We start from the raw sequence: 15306 nt of genomic DNA, 5'->3' as shown, positions 1-15306 counted from the left end.
GAAATTGTGCCAAAGGTCAGAGGAGTTGAGAAGAGGCAAAGGAGGTCGGCAAAACAGATAAGGAGATCAAAGGAGGTGGACAAGAAGCTAAGGGAGGTGAATGAAAAGCTCAAACTAGATGGAGGAGGCGGATGGTGAAGATTGTCAGAGAAAATGATGACACAAAAAGGTAGTAGTAGTAGATGACAGATAAGGGAATACATGAGTTTGAGTGTTAAGCATGTGTTTGACGCATTTTCTTTAGATTCGATCTGTTTCACATATTAATATCCCTTCTCACAGGAGATCACTTTCAAAATATAAATTTTAAAACTTTTGAAAAAAATATCTGCTATTAATTTTTTAAATGAAATTATGGTAAAATAATTACTCCGTATAATTTTTCAATATCAAAATTGTGTGTGTGTGTCACATAAAATATAGAATTTACGTTCTGTAAACCAGTAAATGCATTCACTCCCATTCAGTATACATATACAGTAGTAAGTAGCATTTAAACGTTTCTCAAAAAAAAAAAAAAAAAAAAAAAAAAAAAGTAGCATTTAAACGCGAGTATGTTTGAACGCAACTGACAGCACCGAGATAAAACGACAGCGTCACACTTTTGGTACCTGGCGTCACTGCCTCACCGCCTAACCCCCTCGCCCCTCTCTCCCTTTCTCTCTCTAGATCGGACACTCCAAAAGATTCCAAGTCTAGATCTATCTATCTGATTATCACTGTTAAACCTCTTCTTCGCTTTGATTCCGTCACCGGAAAACTGCTGTTCTCTGCCTGAAACTGCCCTGAACAGAATCTCCGGCGAATTTTTACACCGCACATAGGTAAGCGATCGCGACGAAATGAGTAACGGAGAGCTGCTGCTCATCGAACCAACTGACCTTGAGTTTTCATGTAACCTCTCTCTCTCTCTCTCTCTCTCTCTCTCAAGCTAACTCTTTAGAAACTTCTATGGCCTTTGCTTTGTACAGAGTTTTAGATCCATATTTCCTGTTTCTTTTTCTGATTTTTTTGTTTTTGTTTTTGTTTTCATCTCTTGTGATTTTGAAAAGTCGAATTGAAGAAGCAGATCTCATGTTCTATGCATTTGACAAACAAATCTGATAACTATGTCGCCTTCAAGGTATTATTTTTCCGAGTGTTGCGTGTGCATTTATGGGCGCCTTCCAATTTTTTTATTTTAACTTTGCCCTTGGAATGTAAAATCAAAACTATTGAATTACTGGCCTTTTTGTTTCCATAATTAGGTGAAAACAACAAATCCGAAGAAATACTGTGTAAGGCCTAACACTGGAGTTGTGACCCCGCACACTACTTGTGATGTTATAGGTCTCTCTCTCTCTGTCTCTTTCTTCTCCAAATTTCTATGTTGAGAACATTATTAAATTTGTCAAATCGGACATGGTTCAGTTACAATGCAAGCACAAAAGGAGGCTCCAACAGACATGCAGTGTAAGGACAAGTTCTTGCTTCAAAGTGTGGTTGTGAGCCCTGGAACCGCAGCAAAGGATATAACTCCAGAAATGGTATTTTCTTGCATTAGTTATTGGTTTGTGATTAATCATTGGGTGGGTTTAAGTGCTAGTGCTTGCATGTTTTGTTTGGTTTTAGTTCAACAAGGAGTCAGGGAACCAGGTTGATGAATGCAAGTTGAAGGTGGTTTATGTCCAACCACCTCAACCTCCATCACCAGTGCGAGAGGGTTCGGAGGAAGGTTCCTCACCAAGGGCTTCACTGTCAGAAAATGGAGCAATGAATTCATCGGAGCACAGCAATGTGAGTTTTCAATAATGTCATATCTTAGGAAGAGACCTCTCACCAGATGTTAAGGGTATCCGAACATAAAAGTGGATTTGATTGATGAGTATATTATGACTGCAGGTTTCAAGAACACAAATTGAGTCACAAGACAAGTCATTGGAGGTAACTTTCAGTTCTGACACCCTTCTTTAGAGTGCTCAGTGGCATAGTTTCATCTCTCTTTTGTTACAGGGTATAATATTTGATGAGTATGCATGCATGCTTTCTCCTATATGGGGACATTATCTTCTATTTTCCATCTCCATTTGGGGAAATCTCCAAAGGGGGAAAGGAAACCTGGAAAAAAAACAGAAAAAAAATAAAAAGAATAAGAAATCAGCTCCATGTTTTGAGTTTTCCAAATGGAAAACTCTTCTATTCCAATTTTCTCTTTTTCAACATGAAAACATTTTCCATTTTTCTCCGATTTTCTGGAAATTTGGAAAACTTTACACTTGAGTGAACATGCCCTCATTTTTAAATTTTATTCAGTGGTACCTTTCATTTTGCTTGTCTGAACATACCATCACCGACTGTTTAAATATGATGAATCTCTAATATTGTATGTCTAGTTTTTCTTTCCTGCAATTGGAGAATGTTGAATTCTTCACTTCTGGGATTTATCCTATCTAGTTAGTTGTTCTTCCACACAAGCATTGGATCTTGGCTATTAATTCCTTTTCAATAAATGCATTTTTTATGAATTTTCTGGTCAATTGAATTTTTATGGTTGTTTTCCTATCTTAAGAATAAAATCTGAGCATTATTTTTATGTTTGCATTTTCAGGCAAAAGCGTTAATTTCTAAGCTCACAGAGGAGAAGAATTCTGCCATACAAATAAATAAAAAGCTTCAGCAAGAATTGGTAAGGATATTTTAATTTTTTTTTAATGATTGTCCTCTGCTATCTCGCTTACTTTGAATACTCTGTGTAGTATTAGAAGAAATAATGAAATTAAAAAGTAACTGTGCCAGCTGATCTGCTGGAAAAGCTCAACTTTCAAAGTTTTAGATTATGAATAAGGCTTTAGGAGGCAGTTAAATATATCACAATACTTGAATAATTCTACCATACAAATGCTGAATACTGATTTTAGTTCTTCAAGTTTTTCTTTGCCTCATAGTGCATAAGCAAAAGGGGACAGGAAAATAATTAATGCAGTCTATTGATACAAGATCTCAACTTGATGCCATTGCATGCTATATTACCTTGTGGCTAATTCGGCATTTCTTTTGCTTGTATATAGAATACCTTGATCACTTATCTTTTCCTTCCGTTACCACTTTACTTGTGTTGGCATGCATCAAAAGATGATAGTGGGAAGATACTAATGTAAATTTATATGCCTTTAAATAGGTTCGTTCTAATCTAATTTGATGCAAAACCATGCCTCATAGAATGTAGTGAACAATTTAGAACTGTGTTCTCATTCTTCATGATGTTGTCATGCGTAGGAGCTCTTGAGACGTGAATCAAACAGAAATCGAGGTGGCATCCCATTTATGTATGTAGTTATTATTGGGTTGGTGAGCATTGTTGTGGGCTATCTTTTCAAGAGGACATGATGAAGGGTCAATCCTCCTCCAGCAGCTCTTTCGAAAATTTTACAGAGTGTGACTAATTCAGGAAAAGCTTTGTATTGATTATTAGTTGTGTTGTTGACTTTGAAGGGCAAGCTTTGTCTTTAAAGTAACGTAACGTGGTTGTTTTGGATGGTTAGGTTTAATTTGTTACAACTTTACATTCGGCTTTTGTATTTTAGGTACACTAATTTGAATCTAAACCACCATCCAACTTCTCGTATCCGCAATATCTATTGATGATGATGAGGCTGAGGTGCGAGTTTTAGAAATTCTAAATCCGTGAAAAAAGAAGGTGAGAATAAAGTAGAAATTTAAATTATATTGTTTTAAAATATCCTTTTTACCCTTGAATAATAATAATAATAATGGTAATTTTGCAATTTTCTTCTTTCCACTGCCGAATTTTTAGCCATATAAATTTCAATTCTACAAGAAGAGAGAATTGCAATTCCATCTAAAGCTCCAACCAAACAATAGAGTTTGTGCTCTACAAGGAATTAGGCTATAATTGAATTACCATTACAACCTACCAAGCATGACATCAATGTCCGCTAGTATTCGTCTTCACTTTACACATATGTAACCAAAAAGGCACTAACTAATGGTTTTCGTTCTCTGATACTCTCCCCAATCAAAATATCAAACTTCAAGGCATACAAGACAGCATTAACATTAGCTAGGGGTAGTTGAGTTGAGTTTGAAGACCAGAAGCCCTCCACTCGAATCCATGTCTGTCAAATGATTGCCTAATCAAGCAGTTGTACTTCATGCTAGTAATAAGCTTTTACTACAAACAACGCTTTCCTTGATTAAATGCTTGACCGCAACAAGGATGAAATCATCCAACACTAATCATCATGTTGCATCGAATAACAATCTTGCGAAATTCTTCAAGGCTAAGCTGCAATACAAAGATAGGAACATGAAATGCCAATCAACTGGCATCTTAAATAATTCCCCTATTCGTGTGCTGTCATCATGTTTGAACCACTCTAACTTTACCCTCCCCTAATCAAGGTGAGCCAATGTCACTGCCATTTTTTTTGAGTTAAATACCCAATTTAGTCTTTGATTACAGTGGTTTTTCTTGATTTAGTTTTTGTGCTTAATTAGGTCCTCGACTTTGATGGTTTTTCCCAATTGAATTCTTGACTATTAGAATCAATGACTAAATCGAAAAAAACCACTATAGTCGAGGACTAAATTGGGTAAAACCTTTATAGTCGAAGACTAACTTGGATAAAACTACTAAAGTAGATGACTAAATTGGGTATTAATAAAGGTGAAAGTACCAAGCTATCTTAACAGATGACTCAATTAAGTAAAACCATCAAAGTTGAGAATCTAATTAAACACAAAAAGTCGTTTAGGACTAAATTGAAAAAAAAAAAAAAAAAACACTATAGTCGAGGACTAAATTCAGTAAATTGGATATAAAGTCCATTTTTTTCAATTAATATGATTATTAAAGCAAATACAAAGCCAAATACAAGTTCAACCACAAATGAACTAGCACTCCTGATATTAATAGGTATTTGAACAAATTCCAATTAATTCAGCGCCCAACTTTCATTAATGATCCATTTCTTTCTTGCCTAAAATTTTGATACATTTGTCTAGGCAATTTTTATACCATGGACCAGAGTCATCTTGCATTGTTGACCCTGGTCCAAAAATTATGTGTCTGCAATTGACATATTCTATACTTGCAGTTATTAGTTTATGTGTCTGTATATAAATTGAAGGCATGTAACATGTTAACTACAAATACATAATATGTTAACTGCAAACACAAAATATTATGTGTCTGTAGTTAACATATTATTAACATGTTATGTCTTCAATTTATTTACAAGCACATAAATTGTTAACTATTGGTACCTAGAGGCTATTTTGGACTAGGGTCCACAATGCAAGGTAGACCCTGGTGACATGGTCCATGGTATAATTTGCCTTTGTGATTTGTCGATAACAATACCACCAACTGGTACGCAACTTTCACTTCATTCCATACCATATGTCAGGATTTTCACAATAAAAAGTAGAGAATCAAAAGGAATGAAAATGAAAGATTTTTTTAGTAATTACCTTTCCATCTCCATCAACATCAAAGCAGTGTATCATGTCTCCTAGTTCTTCATCTGACCATAAAAAATCATGTGCAGCTGCTACTCTTCGTAAATCTCTCACACTTATGCTCCCTTTTCCTGCCTCTGCAATGTGTTAACCTCAACTGATCAGTGGCAAGAAATCCAACTGAGTTGTTGTAAGCAAAAGCAAATGTCCTGTCTGAACAGTGTTTTAATAAACAATTTTAATCGACCCCAATACATGTAATGATACATTACAAACTTATAATTTATCCACCTTCTGTTTTAAATATGCACACAACATTTTGTGCCCACTATGAATAAACCTATCATAAATACTATAGAGGTGTAGGAACTCTATAAACTGTTCATTACAATAAGTGCATCTGATATCCTAAACGTATACTAGATGCAAATGCATGCAGTGCTAATGTAGGGCTACTTTATATAATATCTCTTCATAGTTATCAAGGTACATGTATATGAGTTGTGGGTAACATGTTACACCAGAAAAAGATGAGTACACTCTCTAGCCATCTTTATGCGTTAAATGGTTGAAGAAATAAGCACAATCCATATGTTAATTTCATTTTATTTTTTTTGGGTAAATCCACCGGGTCTTTCTCCGTCCGTTTAACGGTCCAGGTTCACCCGCGTTCGCACCGGGAGGCACAGGAGCTGGCCCAAGGGGAATCGTCACTTGTCCACAAAGAGAGCTCACTTGCCACTTGAGCTACCCCATTGGGTTAATTATTAAGTGTAAAAGAAGCAGACATAGGATTAATTATTCATTTCAGTAACTATTCGGAACCTATATATATTCCAGCATTCTTAACATTCAAACACAGTCCACATGGCTACAGAAATTAAAATATACCAGACTTGAAAGTGCTTGTATAATAATACCACGTTGGGTAAGCTCAGAAAAGATTATTACTTGTGTACTTGTATCAACATAGTTTTAGTAATAGTTTTACTGCAAATAGAAACCACATAAAGGCATAAAGCGTGCTAGTCATTACCATCAAACTGAAAGAAGTGTAAAATGAATTCATCTTCAGTCATTTGCACCCGGTTTCTGATCTGTTGATAACAAATGAAACTTGATAAGAAGACAGGGGAGATATAAACTCATGAAATCGAAACAAAAATCATTCTCTTCTAGTAAAACCACCCATCTACATCAAAACAAACCGATTGTTTTCTCTTCCGCTTTCCTGTGCCTTCTGGGGTGCTGGAGTCTACTTTCTTCTCTCTATGATTTTCACCTGTGATATGAGCACCAGCACTTTTATTAGGTGCTTTGCTCACATCTAAAAAACCGGCAGAATCTTGTAGTGACAGAGCAATTGCCTGCACAAGCTTATAGTTCAATATCAAAGACAATTTTGACAGAATAATAGCCACCATATAAAACTCTAAACAGTAAACAGCTTAATGGCAAAAGAAACAATTGGAACTTTCTACATGTACCTGCATCAAAGCATCATCGTCGTTCATAAAATCTGATTCACTAACAGGCTGATTATTTGGAGCTCCCTTCTTTGGAGTTGACTTTTTAATTTTGCACTGGATAAGACACCAAGGGGAATAGAAATTAGAAAAAGTGTCTAAATGTCTGATGCAGACCATTCCATGCAAATGAAAGAAGATCTATCTAAGAATGTGGGCGGGGATTCTGCATTTCTATTTCCCATTTGATTCATGAAAAAGAATTGAGAATGAATCAAATTTAAATTCAATAGAAAATAAATTATTTAGATTGACTAGGTTGTTATGTTGTTGAAAAACAAATTCTTAGAAATAATTAGTATAAAAACTCAAATGCTCTTACACAGTAAGATAGGAAAGAGTAATATAAAAACAAGTGGAGTAAATCATTTTTCTCAAATTTGAAAAATTCATTTTCTATAGAATAGATTCTCAGATAAAATCTGTTTTGTTTTCCAAATTTGGAAAAATATTTTCTTGTAAACCAAACAGTGTATAATATTTTTCAACTTTTCCTCTTTCAAAGCAATCGCACACACGGAGAGTATACATAATCATCATTTCAATTGCAATAGGCACCCAAAATCAAGATTAATGACAATTCATATACCAAAAATGATAAAGTACCTTGTTTGACACAGACTTGGAGAATCCATCACCGCCATTATCATTTTCATCTTCTTCAGCTGAAGAACTGAAACCCTCTTCACCTTCAGAGGGTTTGTACTCATCATCTTCCTCAGCATGAGCACCCACCTTCTTCTTGCCCTTCTTGTCAGCCACTTTCTTATGAGCCTTTGAAATCGAACCCATTAAGGAAGCTGTCATTTTGCCAAGACCCAATGCTTCCATTCTCGCTCTGTTCTCTTCGATTCTCTTCAGTCTTTGTTTCTCGTATTGTGAAATTTTCCCCTTTCCCCGAGTTTCTATTGCAGGTTCCTCAGAGTCCGAGCTTGATTCCGAGTCCGAAGATACAAGACTCGCCATTTTCTCCGACTTATCCAAGGCAAGGGCTTCCAATTTTTGGATCCTGGCGACTGAAGGTAAAACTTAAAAGGGTTTTGAATGCGGAGTAGAGGGATTCTGACGTCTGATTTTTATTTTTATTTTCTATTCTTTTGTAAAGTCCACCTGTGCTTTAACAATTGCAACTTTGCAAGCTTCTTGCTTCCCAGCAAGGCAGCAATTCTTCACGCCTATCATATCATTAAATTTACAATTATTTACTACACTCTTCATTTATATAACTTTCTATCGTCTTTCAAATATGATCCCACTTTTACATCACTTTATTAAAAAAATATTTTTTATTAATAATAATTGATGGGATACGAATTAAGTCGACCCATTAGTCGGTCAGACCGGCACTCGGATTCAGTATTCGATTCGGAATTTGACTAGTCAACTACGACGATTAAAGAAGGTATTACATGGCAACTACGCAATTATAGAAAGACAATCAAGGTCAACTTAAATTAATTTTTACCGCCTAAATTATCCTTCTATTTCCTAAAATCATTTTCCAAACCTATTAAATACCCTACCTCACCATAAATACAGAATTACCATGTGGATCCCAAATTACCATAAATCTTGTATTCATTCTAATACAAAAGGCCTAGTTAGTCATAAAGAAAAGGCATCGAATCAAAAACCCTCCCTAGACACTCTACAATACATGTACCCGACTATAAAAAGATAGTGAATTTTGGCTTGGCACCGCCCTAAAAGGCCTGTGGTTTTTACCTTTTGGTTTCCACGTAAAAATCCTTGTGTTTCTTTATTTTTCTCCTAATTTATTTACACTTTATTTATTTTCGGTGGTGTTCAGTGGCGGATCCAGAAAATTCTTCCAGTGGGGGCGAAACATTAATAAAAAAGAGATAGTTAAAAATAAATTAAAACACTTAAGAAATACTTCGTATAATCATAAATATTGTTAAATATAAGCGAAAAATAAAATATATGAAAACTTTATAAAAATATTCATAATAAAATATGAAACATAATTAATTTGATAAAGTAATTCAAATATAAAACACATTATAAATTTTTTATCTATATAATAAAAATTCAAAAAGTTTTGTTGAAAGAATAAGGAACTGAACCCCTAACCTTTATTTTAGGACAAACACATCTACCAACTAATCAACTTAATCTCTTACTTATTTTTAGTATATATATATATATATTATATTATATTAAGCTATAAAAAGTGCAATAAAACAAAGCCATGTGTCAACAAGTTTCAAACCCGCGTCCTTCAATTGAATGATACACGCACTAACGACCTAATCTAACGAATCCATTGTTAATAGCATCTGTTTTAAAGTATTTATACTAATATATGTACTATATATACATATATACATACAAAGACATATATGGGGTAGGGGTGGGGTGAGTGGGGCAGGTGCCCCCATGCTGGATCCGCCACTGGTGGTGTTCGCTCGTTGTTTGACTACCCTATAGTCAATAAAACTAAATTAGCGCCGTTTGTGGGACCAATACAAATGGTCCCGTGATCTCTACCTCAACAAAATCCTACTTGATCAATCACCATATAGAGCCTTTCGGTTCGACGGTTGAAAATTCGCTATCAATCCTCATTAGCCAATGACGAATCACTGCAGGTACACCATGTGTATATTTGTTTTCAAATCTCATAAGGAAAGTTGGAGCATGAGACACTGGTTTGGCATTTAGGTAAAACACGTGCAAGGTAAATTACCATTCTTTTTTTTTTAGAACAAAAGCAACTTTCATTAACTTAAATCCGAAGCCAACACATTACAGATGAAAAGAGGAGGGTTGTGAAACCACTTCAAGTAATCAGGAGAAGAACTAGACTGCCTAGCGATAACATGGGCAGCTTGGTTTGTTGATCTTTTGGTACAAGAAAGAAAGACATTACAGAAACCTTGCAATAGGCGTTTAATATCCTCAACAATGAGATGGAAAGAAGACACTCCCCCTTTAGAATTTAGACATTGAACCACTTGAAGAGAGTTTGATTCCACTTGAACATTATCCATGTTTTGTGATTTAAGCCAGCTCAGAGCTTCACAGATGGCCACTGCTTCAGCTTCCCTGGGAGTGAAATTGCCTCTCCATTGGGCTCACCATGCAGCTATGAAATTCCCTTCCTCATCACGTATCACATTGCCCAAACCCATTGCTGCTGCATGCTTGTTTATTGTGGCGTCAACGTTCATTTTAAGCATTCCCTCCTCCGGTCTCTTCGATCTTTGATTCGGGATAGCAGGCGCATGAATTGGGGAAACATGCAATTTAGTGGCACTCCACTCATTAAGGAAACACTTTGCCTTTCTAATGTGTTGGTAGCTATGTAGAACAGATGCACTGTTCCATGTCTTCTCATTTCTCTGTCTCCATATCTCCCAGCATATAAGCACAAACAGATAGTGGTTGATTTCATCCATCTTAGCAAAGTTTTGGTTGACCCATTCCGGGAAAGAGGTCCCGGCTGAATCACACACTTGTAGCCCCGAATGTCTCTAGACAGTCTTGGATAGTCGCATTCTACAAGAAGATGAGTAGTCGATTCCTCCACCAATTCGCAAATCGGGCACATGGCAACACAATCTACTTTTCTTTTGCGTAGAAGGTCCCTAGTCGGCAAACAATTTGTACAAGCCTGCCAGAGAAAGATCTTTACCTTCGGAGGAATGTTCATGTGCCACATCGTGTTCCAAGGGTGGGAGTCTGAAACCTGGAGTTCCCCTCTAATTTCCCTGTAGCAACTCTTCATAGTAAAATAACCATCATCATCCGGTGCCCATATGACCTTGTCACACGTCTACTGCTTTGTGAGGGGGATGCTCATGATCAGATCGGCATCACGTTGGGAGAACATTATTTTGATTATCTCCTCGTCCCACCTATTTTCCCCTGTCACAATGAGATCCGCTACCTTTTCCTCCTCCATCATTGGGTACGGGAATGAATAGACTTTTGGATTTGCCTTATCTATGAGCCAATCATCCCTCTAGATACTGACTTGAGAACCGCTACATATACGCCATCTAGAATGCTTCCTAATAATTTCCTGAGTGTGGATCAAGCTGCTCCAAATAAATGAAGGATTCGAGCCCAACTTTGCCTCCAAAAAAGATGATTCAGGGTAGTAATGAGCTTTTAGGATCCTTGCTGCTAATGAAGTTGGGTTATTGATGAGTCTCCAAGATTGCGTTGTCAACATAGCCAGGTTGAACTCTCTAAGGCTTCTAAATCCTAACCCTCCCCACTTCTTCGGATAACACAATTTGTCCTAGGACTTCCAGTGAACACCCTTATTCTCCCTCCTACCCCCTTTCCACCAAAAGAAGTTCATGACAATCTCAATTTCTTTGCATAAACCAACAGGCAAAAGGAACACACCCATGGCATATGATGGGATGGCTTGGATACACTCTTGAGAAACACAGCCCTACCCGCTCTTGATAAGAACTTGTGGTTCCAACTCTCTATTCTAGCAATAATCCTCTCTTTAACATACCCCAGTACCTCCCTCCTATTTCTACCCACCCTCATAGGCAACCCCAAGGTACCTCCCATTACCACCCTCACTCCTCACACCTAGGATATTCCCCACGGATTCCCTATCACCCACCCCCACATTATTGCTGAAACAAACAATGGATTAGTCAAAATTAATATACTGACCAGAGGCCGAACCATAGAGAGAAAGGAGTTCCTTAACACTGTTTGCCTCCTGTTGATTAGCTTTAAAGAACACATTAATGTCATATGCAAATAGTAAGTGGGTGACCCTAGGAACCTGTCTAGCCACTGAGATGTAGTGAAGTTTTCCTTCCAATTCAAACCGAGATAACATGGCACTAAGCCCTTCCGTGATTAATAAGAAAAGGTAAGGGGAAAGGGGATCCCCTTGCCTAAGACCTCTCTCCGGAGTAATCGAGCCAATTTCCGGCCCCTGATTAAGAACGAAGAGGTTGGTAAAAGAAACGCAAGTCATCACTAACTTCACCCAACGGCTGTCAAACCCGAGTTTCAGCATAATGGCATTCAAGAAAGACCAATCCACTATATCGTAAGCCTTGCTCATGTCCAACTTCAGAGTCGCATATCCATCTTTTCCTTGAGTTTTGCGCTTTAAGAAATGTTGCATCTCAAAGGCCACCATGATATTATCTGTTATTAGTCTGCCTGGCACGAAAGCACTCTGTTTATTGAAAATAACTCCATCGAGGATTGGTTTCAGCCATTTTGCCAAGGCCTTGGTGAGGATTTTATAGGCTACAGTGCACAATGCGATCGACCTAAGGTTTGACATGGAATCGGGTTTTGGTTTCTTGGGCATAAGAGCAATATGAGTGGTGCTCAGTTCCCTCAGTAGATTGCCGATGCTACGAAAATTATTGTAGAGATTAACCATGATACTCTCAAGGATATCCCAGTAGGTTTGGAAAATTCAGGATTTAAGCCGTCAAAACCCAGACTCTTGTCAGGATGCATGCTAAAGGTTGCTTCTTTAACCTCTTGCTTGGTAAATTCTTTAAGGAGGGCTCTATTTTGAATGTCTGAAATTTTCAGATCAATGCAGTGAAGAACAGGATAGTGATCTCCCACAGTAGACTTGAATAGATTGGTAAAATAGTCCCTAATCAGACAATTCATACCATCCCCACGTTCAATCCAGTTCCTAGAATTATCTCTAAGTCTCAGGATCTCATTATCTCTTCTCCTTTTCTTGATAGAATTGTGAAAGAACTTTGAGTTGCTATCCCCATCTTTATACCAAAAAATCTTTGCCCTTTGTTTCTAAAAGGTGCTGTGTTGTTCAATAAGTCTAATACAACTCCTTTGGGCCAATTCGAACTCCTGTATCCCTTGAGGATCCACTCTACCACGGGTCCACTCCATTCTCCGTTTCCAATACTCGATTCTTGGTTGAAGATTTTTATTCAGGTTCTTTCCCCATTTCCAAAGAGCACTACTGCAAATATTAAATCTAGTGGTCAAATTCATACCTTCCAAGAGGACCCAACTGCGACTGATGATATTCCTACACTGTGGCTCGGTGATCCAACTGTTTTCAAATCGGAAACGCTTCTTCCTACTGACATGAGTTGTGGGAGTCGACCAGACTGCAAGAGGAAGATGATCGCTGCATGGAGCTTCAAAGGAATGAGCCGTAGCCTCTCGAAGATATCAAGCCATGAATCGTTGGTTAGGATCTTGTCCAATTTCTCACGAACCCAATTTGTAGTCCCTCTACCCTTCTCCCATGTGAATTGGAAGCCTCCAAAATCAAAATTTCTCAAACCACTTGAATGAACAGCATCCGAGAAACCCTTTAAAAGCCATTTTGGATGGGGTATATTTCCGCTTTTCTCACTTGTGTCTAGCAAATCGTTGAAATCTCCCATCGCAATCTATGGGAGAGTGTTTTGAGTTATGAGCGTCTTGAGCAATTCCCAGGAACTCCTCCTATTGTTTCAATCAGGGCAGCCATAGAATCCCGAATATCGCCAAAGATGAGGAGAGTTGTCAAGGCGGATATTTGTGTTAATGTAGTTCACCGAGAAGCTAACAATACTTAAGTCCAAGCCCTGTTTCTAAAGAAGGGCCAGGCCTCCACTGAACCCAATACTATCAACAGTGAATAGGCCCTCAAAGCCCAACTTATTTTTAATGATCTTCATCTTTAAGGCCTCTTTGAATGGACAATGTCCATTAGAACTTGAACTGTCGTGGGGTTACCTAGCTCACGACAGTTCCATGATATGAGACTCATTGGGTTAGGCGGGTCTGCGTCGCAGATCCTGGCTCTAGCAAGTTTTTTGGACCCAACCAAATAACATCTCGATTTTGAACAGCACCTGATTGGGCTTCATCAGGCCCAATGGTCTCCTTCTTTCTACGCTTTTTATCATTATCCAGCGGAATGGCCAAGTTAGTGTGGGCTCCAAAGAGATTCTGATGGAGGCTTTGGTTAAAGGAGGCCCATAGAGTCATTTGATTTAAATCTTGGAGCGTTGCAGAGTAGCCTGGTTGCTTGTTGCTTTGTGTTATGTCTTCTTACATTAAATGCCCCTGACCACCTACCAACATTGTTCTTTTTTAGTACTATCGACTCTGTTACAATGTAGTATCTGTTCATAACTACTTTCTCAACCTACTAAAGCACAAAGAGTCAACAGTTTGCCTCCACTGAGGCTCGAACCCACTCCCTTCCATATGGGAGTGCATGCCAGATGCCACAAGACCTACCAACATTGTCTTACTTGCTTCCTTCTCACTACTCGCATACTATGTTTCACTAGGCTCTGCCGCAGGCGCATTAATGTTCCTAGGAGAGCAGTAAATGCTTGCATCAATATTTGTGTGCATTTTCTTAGTCTGCGCATGATCCGTTGGGCAAAGGGGTTGTTCATGTGCGGTTTGTCCCATTTGAACCTCGTGCCTCGGGTTCCGCAACTACTCCTCCTCCAGGTTCTGGCCATCCATAGTTTCACCGGCCGTCTGGGATTTTTTAGATGGAAAGTCGTCAAAAAGCCATTTGTTCGCACTACTCTGACTGCGACGACCAGCCACCCTCAGCTCCGGTCCATAAGCTTTAGGATGATCAACTGGAGATTTGAACTGGATAGGGCAAAAGCTTTCTGCATGGCCTATCCTCCCACACACATAACAGAAGGTTGGAAGACGTTCGTATTTGCAGTCAAGAGACATTCCTTCTCCGCCTGGTGTTTTGACCTTTACTTTCCTTCTCAATGGTTTGGTGATGTCTATGCGCACACGAACCCTAACAAACGCCTTCAAAGCTCCGTCAAAGTTGCACAGATCTGCCTTAATGAACTGGCCAAATAGAGTACCTAGCGTTTCAACCATCTGTGGAGTAGAGAGTTTTTGAGGAAGTTTGTGAATCTGAACCCAGAACTCCGTCTTTGTCAGGTCGGTTTCATATGGGGATTCATTGTGTTCCAGCTCACGTAACACTAGAAGGCTTTGTTCAAATGACCAGAGGTTGTTTTCCATGACTCTTCTCCTGTCTTTCTCATGGAAAAAATAGAAGATATAGAGATTGGTGGATATCTCCTTGGCCACCATCCCCTTTATTGGTCTCCAAACTGTGGTGAGAGTTTATTTCAAGAAGTTGAACTTCACATGCTTCTCAGTGATAAAAGTTCTAACCAGAATGAAAGATTCAGCCTCCTCCGAGTTCCTATCATCAAAAGGGAGGTCAACCTCCTCCTCATCGTCGTTCTGTAAACTGAGTGACGCATAGTGATTTTCAAGAGTTTGTTTGCCTTTGCTGCTTGATGCCATGGTTGTCGGTTGGGGGGGGGGGGGG

At 38.3% G+C, this 15306-nt stretch overlaps 2 protein-coding genes across 3 annotated transcripts; one reads left to right on the top strand and one right to left on the bottom strand.

Moving 5' to 3' along the window:
• Positions 1-579: 579 nt before the first annotated feature.
• On the top strand, positions 580-3604 carry LOC116029927 (vesicle-associated protein 1-2-like). Its single transcript, XM_031271978.1, has 8 exons — positions 580-894; positions 1053-1123; positions 1248-1329; positions 1411-1526; positions 1612-1776; positions 1882-1923; positions 2588-2665; positions 3256-3604. Exons 1-8 carry the CDS (start codon positions 843-845, stop codon positions 3364-3366), a joined length of 717 nt encoding a protein of 238 aa, XP_031127838.1. The 5' UTR covers positions 580-842; the 3' UTR covers positions 3367-3604.
• A 204-nt stretch (positions 3605-3808) lies between these two features.
• On the bottom strand, positions 3809-8123 carry LOC116029925 (centrin-2-like). Of its 2 annotated transcripts, none has more exons than XM_031271976.1 (6): positions 7593-8123; positions 6948-7043; positions 6657-6827; positions 6497-6557; positions 5473-5597; positions 3809-4285 (listed from the first exon to the last, which is right to left on the bottom strand). In XM_031271976.1, exons 1-6 carry the CDS (start codon positions 7950-7952, stop codon positions 4223-4225), a joined length of 876 nt encoding a protein of 291 aa, XP_031127836.1. In that variant the 5' UTR covers positions 7953-8123; the 3' UTR covers positions 3809-4222. The 2 variants fall into 2 exon arrangements, with proteins under 2 accessions (XP_031127836.1, XP_031127837.1); XM_031271977.1 differs by having other exon boundaries at positions 6669-6827; positions 7593-8116.
• Between the last annotated feature and the right edge of the window lie 7183 nt (positions 8124-15306).

This window comes from Ipomoea triloba, chromosome 9 (genome assembly GCF_003576645.1).
Source record: "Ipomoea triloba cultivar NCNSP0323 chromosome 9, ASM357664v1".
Classification (NCBI taxonomy): Eukaryota; Viridiplantae; Streptophyta; class Magnoliopsida; order Solanales; family Convolvulaceae; genus Ipomoea; species Ipomoea triloba.
This window is presented reverse-complemented; position numbering and strand designations above follow the sequence as displayed.